Raw genomic sequence first — 14,244 nt, forward strand, 5'->3', positions numbered from 1 at the left:
AGACAAGACTGTGTTAATTAGCTTGCTGATGAGTAGACATAGTTACAGTATAAGCATCTGCAGAATCTACAGTGGAAAACACTATTCTGCAATCAAAACATGGGCAGAGCCTAAAAAATAAGCACTTGTAGTTTTTCCAGTCTGACTTCTGCCAGTGGCAAGATGAAAATATCCCTGTGGCGATAAAACATAAAGGGACTTCTGCTTCATCAGCCCAATCCTCCTGCCACTGTCTAGATCAGAGATGGGGAAGAGCAGAGCCGTTGCTTCTCATAGTTTTCAAAGACATTTTCAAAAGCTATTTTTTCTATGCATAGGAACATCTTGGATCAGAACGATATAAAATAAGACACTTTCTTCTTTTCTCTACATCTACAAATTACTCTATCAAGCTTGCCATAGACAATGGTGGTCTGAAAATATAAATATTATTTCCAGTTCCTGTATCTAATTGACCATCATATTCTTTAATGATACATCAGGAGGGCAATTTTTTTCACTTGCATACTTAAATCCAAAATCTATTTCCTTCTCCATGATATATGCCTAAGTCTTGGAAGGCAGATTTAAGCCAACGCTACCTAGAAGGAAAAACTGTAACATAACAAGGAATACCAGAGAAAGTTTTAGCTTTGTGCCTAAGGCAGAATCACTGATGCAGTGATAGATCCTTTTGATACACAGATGTACCTTTTGAGAAATCAACTCAAAACATTTTAAAGGGTGTTCACATAATGCTGTCTTAACAAACAGGGTCATATTCGGTTCTTTAGAAAATCAATTCAATGTGAATCAAGAAAATGAGTCATCTTTATTTCCTCCCAGTCTTTAATGTTTCTGGCTGCTCATAGTTCAGTTTCAGATCAAAGCAAGATAAAAATGAAATAAAGATTCTTCTAATCTGTTATTCACATCTGACCAAAATATATTTCCTTTTACCTACTGCATAGTATTTCATATATTTGGGTTTATTGGCTTTGGTAAGAAAATGGAATGCAATATGTTTGAGGAGAATGAAGTTTTATTTAAATAGAGTAAATACTTTATCTGCACTTACAAGGTAAAACCATATAAAATCTCTACACAGATAAGTAAATTAACTACAACAATAATGAACATATCTATTACCAAAATAAGTGTTTATATTTGTTTGATCAAATTTGTAGGGTAAAATGCATAGAATTTTCAAAGGCACTTAAGGGGTTAATTTTCAGAGTAATTTTCATTTGGTAGACTTGGGGGAGGGAGTGGGGAGGGGAAGTAGAAGCTTAACATTGTTTTAAAAGATCTACATTGTTTGGAAAACTTCACAGCCAAAAATATTTTTTTCATCCTCTTCTGCTCCCAATCTTCATACCTTCCCACATGAAAAAATAAAAAATAAAAAAATGACAAACCGTACACAATCACCCCCCACACACACAAAAGAAAAGAGAAAGGAAAAATAAAAGAGAGCAGGATAACAAACAAAAAAACACCAGAAGAATGGCTTGTATTTTACTGGTTTAGTATCAAAGAATATTTGTTATTCTTTGCAAAAGGTAACTGACAATGTTTTCCAGTAGAGAAATTTCAATAGTTTCAGACCAGATGACCCTGAAAAAGAACATATTACAACATATGGAAAGTCCATATAAGGGTTGTTCCTTTCCCCAAACCAAATAATAGGGGAAAAGTACTGTTGTATCCTGAACAGTCACAGTTCCACCTTTGCAAGGCTGCTAGCTAACATAAATGCTTTCTGCTGGAAGAAACTGCATAAAAGAACATGTCCTTGGTTTCTTCATGCTCGCTGGTATACTGCTATTGTTTTCAGACATTTATCTATTTTACACCTAGCACAGTAGCTTTTCTAGGCAGGTATTGTCCTTTTGAGATGGCTCTTGCCATCAGATTTGCAGTCATAATATAATTAAGACTTGGACTGCTACAGCCCTCTGGGCTTCATTAAAGCCAAAGGGCTACATGTAAACACACTATTTGCTTTTATGTCACTCTTTATTACTGTGATCTAAATCAGCGTCATAACCATTTTCTATGCTGCTTGGCAACAGAGTCAGAAACTGCAGCAACTGGGGTCACCTGCAGCATTTTGTACATTTCTACATTTCCCATTCAGTTCAAAATGAAAGGACTGACCTGAGGACAACAGTCAAACTGGTAATCACAGCCCCACCTATTCTGGCCTCAGAAGATTCAAACCTTGAACAGAAAAAAATTAAATCTGTAATAGATTTCCCAAGTCTGCTCAGACACACTTGAAAAAGCCTGACAACCTGTCTATAACTTTTGAGACACTTTTACTATTTGGGCTCTTGATTGTGTCAACAAGGACCTTTCTCTGAGACATGCACATCGTTTACCATCTCCAAAGTAACGTGAAGAAAGGCTAGCAGTCAAACTGACATTTTTTCCCCAGCCCATGAAATCAACTAAAACTAATTTGTAGTGCTATCAATGAAAATTAGTTGCCAAAAGCCCTCCATAACTTTCTGCAGTTATAGATTCAAACCCTTGCACTTAGATCTGGTCAGGCACATAAGCAACGTACATGACAGTGAAAGAGCAAAACCAGCTCTGACTGTTACCCTTGAATCTTGGAATGTTGGCCTAAACGAACTCTAAATTTGCTTTCTGTTAATATTATGTTTCTAAACAGTTGCTACTCCTGTGAACAACTAGGAAAAAAATCTTTAATAAATGGACCTCTACATACATTTTTTGGGAACGCTGCAGAAGTGTCAGTGTTTTCTTCAGTGCTCTTCCTGAGCATGGTGTTTTTCATCTGACACCTACTGATGCACCCTCTAATGGAAGACACCAAGACACTGAGCAGAACAGAAGACAGAGGTTGCCAATGTTTTTGAGCTTTCCGAGAGTAGCTAATTTATTTAGAAAAAATGGTCTAATGATTTAGCAGAAGTAAAACAGAGTAATGACCTACAGAAAATGTCTCCGCTCTTCAGTATTCCCTACAAAGACAATTTAGGGGAAGCTTTTCATATCCAAGATCTGGCAACCAGTATAGTGAGCAAAAGGCAAAGCAGCTATCAAGGGAAATACTTCCCCCAGAGAAAAACCTTGCAGCCTCAGCTCTGGTGTATTTAAAGACCTGTGTAACATGTAGTACCAAAAAACCATGAAGTGAGCTGCAGCTTGACAGCAGTGGAGTAAAAGCCAATGACTGAAAACATTGATTGATAAAAGCCTATTAAAAGAAGAATAATCTTGAGCAAAGTCCTTGCAAATACAGCCTTGGTGCAAATGTCCTTCCTGAAAAAATTGTGGTAGCTTCTCTGCTACATCTATACGTATGTAGTCACAGATATTTATAAGGGAGCAAGGCTACCAGAAAGAAGCTTTCCTATTCTTCATACAGTCTATATCTTGGAGTGATTAAAAAGAGGGTTCTTTCCACTTTCTAGAGACATGCACCCTTCAGGCACAGAGTAACATTAGATATCTGCTGTCAGACTCCATCCCTGAGTTCAGACACGTAGCAGATCCTTGTGCTCCTGCTACTCTCACCTGAAGGTGTGAGGCACAGAAGTCAAAGAAAGGAGAAAGTGCACAGACGATGGAAAAATCCAAACTGAATCAATTTACTGAGCAAGTTCAAAGTCACGGTACTCTCATTCTTTGCCCTATCAAACCTTTCTTTTCTAACACTGTTGTTGAGAATATGCCTGAGAGAACCCATGTTTTATTGTTTTCATGTAGCTAATTCAGTGAACTTTAATTGCAAATGAATAACTGAGGGCTTGTTAGTGTTTGGAGAAATGGAATGTTGCTGGTCTTTTGCCCTTTATTCTTTTCCATTACACCTTTTTGTATAATAAAACCATAGCCTCTAGTCAGCTTTTAATAACAGCTGCATAGTCAGTTCTTTCTCAAACACTGAATCATGTTTCTTCATCGTCTTAAGGCCAAAAGTCACCTCCCTGCCTTCTTATCTGCAACCACAACTTCATTAGAAGATTAATTTAATATTGAGATAAAATGTTGTGTAACATGTAAAATTCTTTATATATTAATTTGTAAACAGAGCATACACATGGGAATAAAACCAAATCATGATCCCATGAGCTGGATCCAAGGAACAGGGTATGAGGGAAGCAAGTGAGAAGAAAATGATGCAATTTTATATGAACAGGAAAATTGTAGAATCCTAGAATGGTTTGGGTTGGAAGGGACCTTAAAGATCATCTTTTTCCATCCCTCCCGACATGGGGAAGAAACATCTTCCACTAGACCAGGTTGCTCAAAGTTCCATCCAACTTGGCCTTGAACACTTCCAGGGATGGGGCATCCACAGCTCCTCTGGGCAACCTGTTCCAGTGCCTCACCACCCTCACAGTAGAATCGTATAATTTTTTAGGTTGGAAAACACATCTATGATCATTGAGTCCAACCATAAAGAATTTCTTCTTAATATCTAATCTACCCACTTTCAGTTTAATACCTTTGTCCAATCACTACATTCACTGATAAGAAGTACCACCTCATCTTTCCTGTAGGTCTCCTTTAAGTACTGAAAAGACTCTATAAGGTCTTCCCAGAGCCTTCACTTCTCTAGGCTAAACAACCCAACTCTTTCAGCCTGTTCTCTTAGGGGAAGTGCTCCATCCCCCTGATGATCTTTGTAGCCCTCCCTTGAATCCACTCAAGCAGGTCCATGTCTTTCTTATGCTGTGGGTCCCACAGCCGAACACAGTACTCCAGATAGAGTCTCATGAGAGCAGAGTAGAGGGGAAGAATCACCTCCCTTGACCTACTGGCCATGCTTCTTTTGATGCAGCCCAGGGTGTGATTGACTTTTTGGGCTGCTAGTGCACATTGCCAGCTCATATTCAGTTTTCCATCCACCAATACCCCCAAGTCCTTCTCCTCAGGGATGCTGTTAGTCCACTCATCCTCCAGCCTGTATCCATGTTTGAGACTGCCCCAACCCAAGTGCAGGACCTTACACTTGGCCCCGTTGAAATTCATGAGGTTTGCATGGGGCCACTTCTCTTGCCTGTCAAGGTGTCTCTGGACAGCATCCCTTCGCCCTAGATTATCAACCACACCACCCATCTTGGCGTCATCAAATTGTGTGTGGGTTTTTTGTTTGTTTGTTTTTTCCCGTTATGTCTTCTTGAAGATCTGAACCAACTTCTGGAACAGGCAAAATCAGATATTTTACCACAGTCTTGCCAAGTCCTGACTGAACTGTTATGGGAACACAGTTCTTGAGAAAACAGAATTTGATTCATTCTTTTCAGGGATGGGTTTGGCAACAAAAAGCAGCACAAACAATAGCAATGAATACATAGGGTCAAGCTCTATGAGATGTTCAACATATTGGGTTTGCATGGCCAGGTTTTGGTAGAAGAGGGGCTACAGGTGTGGTTTGTGTGAGAAGATGCCAGAAGATCCTCCCATGTCTGATGGAGCCAAAGCTGGCCAGATGTAACATGGACCCACCACTGGCCAAGGCTGAGCTCATCAGGGACAGTTGTAGCACTTCTTTGATAACACATTTAAGAAGGGGGAAAAAGTTACTGCGCAACAGCAACTGTAGCTGGAAAGAGGAATGAGACTATGCGAGAGCAACAGCCCTGAAGACACCCAGGTCAGTGCAGAAGGAGGGCAGGAGGTGCTCCAGGTGCTGGAGAAGAGATTTCCCTGCAGCCTGTGGTGAAGCCCGTGCTGAGGCAGGCTGTCCACCTGCAGCCCATGGAGGTCCATGGTGGAGCAGGTATCCACCTGCAGCCCATGGAGGACCCCACACCAGAGCAGGTGGACCCCCACAAAGGAGGCTGTGACCCCATGGGAACCCCACACTGGAGCAGGCTCCTGGCAGGAACTGTAGCCCTGTGGAGAGAAGAGCCCAGCCTGGAGTAGGTTTGCTCACAGAACTTGTGACCCTGTGGGGAATCCATTCTGGAGCAGTTCATTAACTGTATAGCCATGGGAAGGACTCACATTGGAGAAGTTCACAGATGACCGTCTCCTGTAGAAGGAACCCCACACTGGAGCAGGGGCAGAGTGTGAGGAGCCTCCCCCTGAGAGGGAAGGAGCAGCAGACAAAGCGTGTGATGAACTGACAGGAACCCCCATTCCCTGTCCCCCTGTGCTGCTGAGCAGAAGGAGGTGGAGAAAATGAGGAGTGAACTTAAGCCCAGGAAGGAGGGAAGGGTGGGGGGAAGGTGTCATAAGATTTGGTTTTATTTCTCATTATCCTACTCTGTTTGGATTGGTAATAAACTAATTTCCCCAAGTCAAGTCTGTTTTGCCCATTAGTGATCTCTCCCTGTCCTTATCTTGACCCATGAGCCTTTCTTTGTATTTTCTCTCTGCTGTCCAGCTGAGGAGGGCTGTAATAGGTTGGCTTTGATGTGCACCTGGCATCCAACCAGGGTCAACCCACCACAGTAAATTAGCCCAGTTCCCACCAAAGGCCAGGTCCTGATTCCATATTGCTCCGTGCTTACCTGGGAATACAGAATTCTCCATCCTGATGTGTTAGTGTTTCATCCTATAATTTCTATTGGACATCAGGATGTTAAAAATCAAATAAACCCAAAAGTCTTAGAAATGAGCAGGGTTGTAGTTGATCAACAGAACACAGCCACATTCATATGTAGTAAGCAACCCTCCAAATGGAAAGTAAACTGGCCTAATTGTGTTCATATATATAAACAAGGAAATTAACATCATATTATGTCAGGTTTCTTTTGCACAGTATTAAAGATTTTCTTTGCTATCTTATGAAAGCCCTATCCTTCCCTCCTCAAAATGTTTTACATGACCTCTCTTTTATTCCTTTGGCTCTGAGAAAGACATCACCAGTGGCAGGCTACCTCCAAGGCTCCTCCACTCCTATCTTTCAGCAACAGAATTTCTGTCTCAGAAATGTCTTTTGCTGTATTCCCTCTTTTCTTAACTTCATTCCTCTTTTTCTGTCCCACTCTCTCTCTTTTGCCCTGGCTGCATGCATGGGTTAGGTTTGACTGATGGGTAAGACTCTGTGTCTTATTTTCCAATACACAGCCCTTCTCTATTTAGCCCGAAATACAGTGAAACCTGTATGTATTATATGACCAATGGACTGAAAAAATCCAGATACTCAGGTGAAATGGCTCTGTCTAAACTCAGTAACAAGACTGCATATGTGTTTTACTAACCTTGGGGGAAAAGAAAAAAGGGTTCTTTTCCTAATTTTGCCACTATCCTCCTTTGCAACCTCAGACAAGTGAGGTTGTGCTTTCCTTCTTGTTTCATAAAACTATTTTGACTATTTATAGAAAGTTTTTGAAACCATGGACTGTTGTGCCTTCAGGACACATCAGGCATCTGGATTGCAGATTTCATTGTCCAATCCTATCTACTGCAATTTGCTTGAAATAAGAATACACTGTTGTATAAAATGTCTCCAATCACCTTCTGCATTTGATCCAGCTAACACTTGCTTCTTTGGCACAACAAAAGAGTAGATATGAAGGATTTAAAAAAAAAATAGATCTGTAAGGCATTGTTAGTATATGGTTGCACTTGATCTGAAACCAGCTTTGGAAGATTTTTATTTGTTTAACTGTGATACCTGAAGCTCTGCTGTGAATTGGTATCTTTATTTCCAGTAAAGAGTTCATAACTGGGAAAACAGATCAAGTTTCTTTGGGGTTAGTCTGTTGGTTTCCTCTAAAAGCAAAAACAGGTGCATGAAAAGTCAAAACAATTGTTTTATAACACTTTTCATCTCAGTGCTAGAAAGTCTTGCAATAACATACACTTCTAACTAAACTTTTTGGATAGTACTCACTTGTTATAAGTTTTTTTGCATTCCTCATGAAATAAAGCAGCCATGGGGCTCAAGATTACACACTCACTGGACAGCACTCCTCTGCTCCTCCCATCCTTCAACAACCTCAGAGTTCTTGTGCTATTATGATCATTATTTAGCCTGGCATTGGGACAAGCCCAACTTCAAATTCAGGAAAAGTATCACATTATAAATAAAATTTAACTGTCAGAATTCTTAAGTTTTGAAAATTTAAAGATGGAAATAGTTATGTTTTTCTTAAAGTTGTCATGAATAATAGAAATATCTTGTATAATTGTCAGAACTGTAGAATCAAAAGTGTCCAAATGGGTTAAAGCTAAATCTATCCTTTTCACAATTGGAAATACATAATTATGGACCTATTTATTCACACTTAGATTTAAGGTAGAAGTCTATATAGTATATGCATACAATAACTCATAACTTTGTAACACATTTCTGTGAATACTATTTTAAAAATTTACTTAAATCATTTAATATATGGAAATACTTAAAATCTTCTACATTAGCCAGTTGCTGAACATGTAGAAAATCAATTTCTAATTGCACAGCTTGCAAAGACTTGAAAATATAATTCTGTGCATTAACTTTTACTACCAGTTCATCTAAAGCATGCAGTTAGTGAAAAAGAGACTACTGAAATGGGAGCATAGGCTTGTCTCAATGACCAGCATGTAAACAATCTCGGCTCTGGGCCATCAGTATTTTCAGTGACTAGATGGCCACTGACAAGTGCCACTTTAATCGCATCATTAACTTTGGGAGAGGAAAACCACTCCAACGAAACAACTCTCCAAAATGTTGTGCATGACCTTGATTCTAACCTTTTATGTACTGAGAATACCCTCTTCTCTAGATTAAATGTATTTTGGATTCACACATTGATACCAGAATTATTCATATTAACAGACTCCTAAGAAAACAATTTCAGGTTCTTATTAGACAATTATCACCAGCTACAAAGTACTAGATGACTACAACTGCTCAGCTAGACCATTACATGCATATTCCATTTGATTCAGTATAAATGCCACACACTCCTTCACTTAAGTTCTCAGCTATAGTTATTAAAGTTTTAAGAACCAGATCTGAATAAAATTAAAGAAAAAAACCCCACAAACTTTCACAGTTTGTAGAAGGTGAATCAAGCTGCAAAAGATTGATGTCTGAGGGGAGAGTTGAGGGGTTTGGGGGTCTGGTTATTGCATATAGTAAGGGATACACAATAGGGATTAAGCATGGTATCAAAATGCTATATGAAATAAGTTTTGCAATTTCTCTATTCTAACACAAGTTAAAGGAAAAAATGTTTCTGATACTTCTCTTGAATTATATGCATTACACTTAATTATAAAGTAGCATTTATTGCCTCAACATGAAGGTGGAAGGGCTCCTGTTTGATCTTACCTTATTCCATAGCACATTAGATATTCCTATTCTTTTCCTGTTGGGTACCTCAGAGTCAGCTGAATCCTCAGGCACTTCTTTAAATTGTCCATGGCATGCACCAGCAGCCTAACAGGCAGCAAAATGACATATGTATGGTGTCCTATAGCTGGAATAAACTAGTTGCAGATGGAAACCTCAACTATTGACTTAATCACTTGCCAATATAGCTTGTATCTCCTTTTTTTCTATCTGTATTCTGTGGGAAAGTAGATATGAACCTTGGTGATTTGATCTGCCTAAGCTAAAGAAGTCCACACATGTCTATAGTGCCTATGTCTGATTAAAGCTTTTACAGAGCCATTGTGAAAGGGGCCAGAATCTACCCCAACATGTATTTCCATGTAGCAATAGGCATGAGGGTACTGCTGGAACAATATTCACTGTAATACAAAAATTTAATAAAGAAGAAAAATACCTGGATTTCTTTCAGTGATCCATATCATTATTCAGCATGAAGAATTCATCTGTTAAAACATTCAGCAGTAATTTGCCTGTTGATAGTAGCAGACTGTTCTTTCCATGCAAGAATAAGATAGTTGTGATTTCTGCTTTGTACCTGCTGCCCACCTTCCCTGGAGTTGCAGTATCAATTTTATTTGTAATATAAGTATCCAACACACAACGCAGGAAGCATTTTCTTTTCAGTTTTTGCAGGTCTCAGGAAAGCTGTCTGACCTAGTCAGCTCTCAATCACTTAAAGCAAGATCTTTGCACTGCTAGCTTTGATCTCCCTATTCTTTAGAAAGAAAAATTGAAAGTTCTGACATAAAAAGATTAAATCATATTAAACTGAACCAAAGCAAGTGTCAGCTTTACTACTTTCTAGGGAAAGACCAGGAAAGCAATATTCTTACTTAAATTGGGTTTAGACTGATCTAGGAGTTGAGCAGTTCTAGCAAAAGTCAGATTTAACTCCCTAATTTATGAGATTTCAAGCCCCAGTGATTCAAATTTCACAAGGACCAACAAGCTCAAAGGGCGCCCAATTCCTCTGCTGGAAATCACATTACAGGTCTTCTGCTACCCTGGGGGAAATTTATCATCTTTGGTCATGACTGAACCAAACCAGAAAAATAAGTTCTTTCCTCTCAGAACAAAAATCCATACAGAAATTTAATATGTAGCCAGATTCAAAATGACAGTGCATGACTTTTCACCATCCTATCCACTGCTACCACCACCCCTCCTCCTCCACTGCATTTGTGGTACTTTGATGTAAGGTTCAGACCTACAGTTTATTTTTGCCCACCTCATTCTATAATTGTATGAAAATTAAATTAGGGCATGAAACAATGTGCTCTATGATTGGCAGAAGCCCTTCTTTTGACTTAGATAGGGGAATAGTCCCCTACAAGGATGAAAATAATCTCCCTGATTTCAGTATTGAGCATTTCGGATATTCAGCTGATTTTCTAATTTTGAGCTTAATTGTATTTTATGAGTCAAGGTGAAGGGCACACTTTCATAGTCAGCGAAATTTCCAGTTGAAAGAAAATGAAATTTTCCTAAAAAAATCTCACAAGAGAAGTTATTGTTTAAAATCCTCAGCTGTCTTTGATTCAAAATACAGAGGTGTTAGAAGAAGAGACATTTCTGCATGATTAATGAGTACGAAGATTCTTCCATCATTAATGTATAAGTGACCTTTTCTGTCTAAACTCCTAGTTTAGGAATTATTTTATTATTATTATTATTATTTAAATTTTAAAAACCCTGAAAAATCTTCAGAAGACTTTTCTTGAAACTTACATACGTCAGGAATGCAGCAAGTCAAAGAGAGGGAAAATATCCTCTAAGACAGAGCCCAGTACTCTGGAACTCAGTTAGATTTTGACCTTCTTCAGCCATAAAGGATTGGTAGACAGACATTGTTTGCTACTTGCTGAATTAAATTGGCTCTCCTGAGATGCATATGAAGCAATTTAAAAAAAGAAAAATACTGTTAACTGAATTTACTCAACCATCAATCTGAAGTAAACTTTATTTACTGTATTCATCTATTAAACTAATATAATCTTTCACATTTTAATCAGAAAAAAATGACATTTAATTAGTGTTACACAGCCAAACCTTGAAAAAGCTCCCCTATCTAAGTATTCAGCTAGGCTACTGTTTTTCAGTCTCACCACAGTGAGTCTTGTATGTTTTTATGCTTCCCTTGGTCTAAGCAAACTGCACGACTGCTTTATTAATTCAGCTCCCTGGCACATTTCCTAAGCAGGAATAGGCACTCATGTCACAGTTTCATACAAATGAGACTTTTTGGCTCAACTGCCTCACACCCCAAGAACTGGCACCATCTCCTTTCCCAAATCCATCCTCTAAATTTCCTTGTGTATGTTTCATATTTTAAGGACTTGTGATGGCTGAGAGATATTAGTTTATGAAAACAAACAAAACCCAAAAAAGGCTAATCAATCATAGTGTCAGCAATTTACAAATTAACGTACCAACAGGAAAAAAAATAAAAAAGCTCTGTGCACGTGTTCATCCCATACATTCCCTTCTACTTTTTCCATCTGAGCAAGGGGTCCAGAAATGTTATTCTGTTGAGACATAACTCAAAGATTCTTGGCTTTGCCTTGTACCTTCAGTTTCTTCCACCCTAAGATCCTGAAATAAAGCAGGACAATCTCAACAGCATAACCCTATTTCTGCCCAAATTTCCTACATCTGCCGATGCCTTCTTTCACCTCCACTACTTCTTTCACACTCTGCTTTGTAAGATTGACCTTTTTTTGTTCTGAACTGGGGACTTCAGAAACCTTCCACTCTCAGCCTCGTGCAGAAATTAAAGATAACCGGTTTCACCTCAAACATGGCCACCCCATTGGGCCACGGCATTTCTACCAGCATGGTGACTGTTGGGATCTAATGGCTCTTGAGTGCTTTGGATCTTGAGGACCATGGCAGAGCTCTAATATTATGCAGCAGACTGTACATACCAAGCCGTTGTAATGATAAAACAGTTTCATAAGCTTGCTCACTCTGATCTATATGTACATGCAGATCAAGACTGTAAATCTTCTTCTTTTTTTTTTTTTTTTAGTTTTCCAGGATTTAAATTCACCTTTATAGAAATAGGTAACCTGAATTCTGACTTTAAAAAAGCATAGTGGGCCAAAAACTCACCAACGAGTCAAGCCTCAATAAACTGTGTTCTGAGTCAGCTTGCAAACCCTAAACCACAAGAATATATTTTTTAATATTCCATCATGGTACAGCAAGGAATTAGAGCAGCAGCACTGCAAAATTGTCTATTTAAAATCAAATTCTTCCATCTTAAAGTAGACTTCCCCCTCCCCTGCCTACCCCAGAATTATATTGCAGCAACTCACTTCTAAGCCATCGGTTCTACAATTTCAACTATCAGAAAATGTAGTCTAATAAAAGTGGCATCAGCCACTTTTCACAGGAGCTGCGAAGACTTGTTTTGAAAGAGGAAGCAGTTTACTCCAAAATTTTTGGTAATTTTTTCTCCCATTACAATACACAAGGAGATTTTATTCATTAAATATTCACTTATTTTATGCATGTATAGGTTGAAGGCTGTGGCATGGCCTTATCTGAAGTATCTAGCATCATAATATACATTTATTGAAAAGTTCATTGATCAATGTCTGAATGCTTATCTTATTTTCCTTTAACATGCCTGTTAAACAGCACTTTGACTTCCTTTTTGCAAAAAAAAAAGAAACAAGATAAGAAAAAGGAAATAAGTCATTACAAAGATACTTGAGAATTCCTCCAGCAGCAACCTGCCGGCATAAGGGAAAACCCATTGTCAAGTATGATTTATGAAACCTTGTTAAATTTACTTAAGATAACTGGGGGCAGACTAATATACTAATAACCTCTTTAACATAAAAACTTGTGGAATATAATGCATCCTTTATATAATAAAAAAGCTAATTTAGCTTGTCACAACACAGAACTGAATTAATACAGAAGTCAAAAGGCTCTCAATCTGTGCCATTAAATACAAATATGGGATGATAGCCCAGCTACTGCTACCATTCAATGGGGTTTTCTTGTCTTATAATGTAAAAATTAGATATTGAGTGTGCATACAAAAAAATTACTGTAGTCGAATGTAGAGTCACCACACACAAAAAAAATCTACTATACACTGTGACATTTCATGACATTACAAATCAGCCTTTTTTTTCCTTTTTTGATTTTTTTTAATACACAAAGCTGTATTAATTAGGCCATTTACGTTATAAAATTGCAGTTAATTAAAAATCATTACTTTTTGGCATATTTTTGGTCTGTACGTAACCAGTTTCTTGTTTTACTCAGAACTGGTAGCATTCCTTCTAGCCTACAAATGCAAACTCACCTCTGCTTCTACAATTTGTTTCTCATGCACAGATTAACAGCTGAAAATTTATTGCATGTAAAATGGGCATATGTATACACAAATACACACACACATGCTGCTGAAGCTGTATTCTGTTCTGAGCCTAGACTGGCAGGTGCTCATGATGAACAACAGGAGATTCTTGTGAAGAATGTGAGACTCCTTGCTGTTGTGTAGCAAAATTAATGAATACCTGTAAGACATGAAAAAAGTAGGACTTTCAAAATAACAGTACTTGAACTGAAACTTCAGAGACGTAGCTGATGACATTTTCAGTTCTTTTCCTAAGCTTTAGTGACACAAAAATTAATAGCTGATGTTGAGGAAACCTCTCTAGAGGTATGTTTTGTAAACTCTAGAAATAATTCCTCTTCACTTCTCCAGCTAACACAGTGCTTGACAAATTGTAAAAATAATGGTAAAATTACTTAGCAACTTATGTATGAAAATTATATTGCTGCACAAGTTAGTGGGAAACAATTGTTTTAGTTTGCTTCAAAATGACACACCTAAGGAACTCAAGCCTGCTGTTTCCATCAATAACCATCATAGATGAGGGTTCAGCTACTTCAAGGTGAAAGTGTACTTATGAACGTTGCAGTGATGA

General features: G+C 38.3%; 1 protein-coding gene across 2 annotated transcripts in view; it reads right to left on the bottom strand.

Moving 5' to 3' along the window:
* Positions 1-1,067: 1,067 nt before the first annotated feature.
* ABCA13 (ATP binding cassette subfamily A member 13) overlaps positions 1,068-14,244 on the bottom strand; it is a 210,957-nt gene continuing 197,780 nt past the window's right edge. For both annotated transcript variants that reach the window (XM_055800569.1, XM_055800568.1), the window contains exon 61: positions 1,068-13,830. In XM_055800569.1, the coding sequence (XP_055656544.1) occupies positions 13,741-13,830 (90 nt within the window). In that variant the 3' untranslated portion in view covers positions 1,068-13,740. The remainder of the gene's footprint in view (positions 13,831-14,244) is intronic.

The sequence above is a fragment of the Falco peregrinus genome, chromosome 3, assembly GCF_023634155.1.
Source record: "Falco peregrinus isolate bFalPer1 chromosome 3, bFalPer1.pri, whole genome shotgun sequence".
Classification (NCBI taxonomy): Eukaryota; Metazoa; Chordata; class Aves; order Falconiformes; family Falconidae; genus Falco; species Falco peregrinus.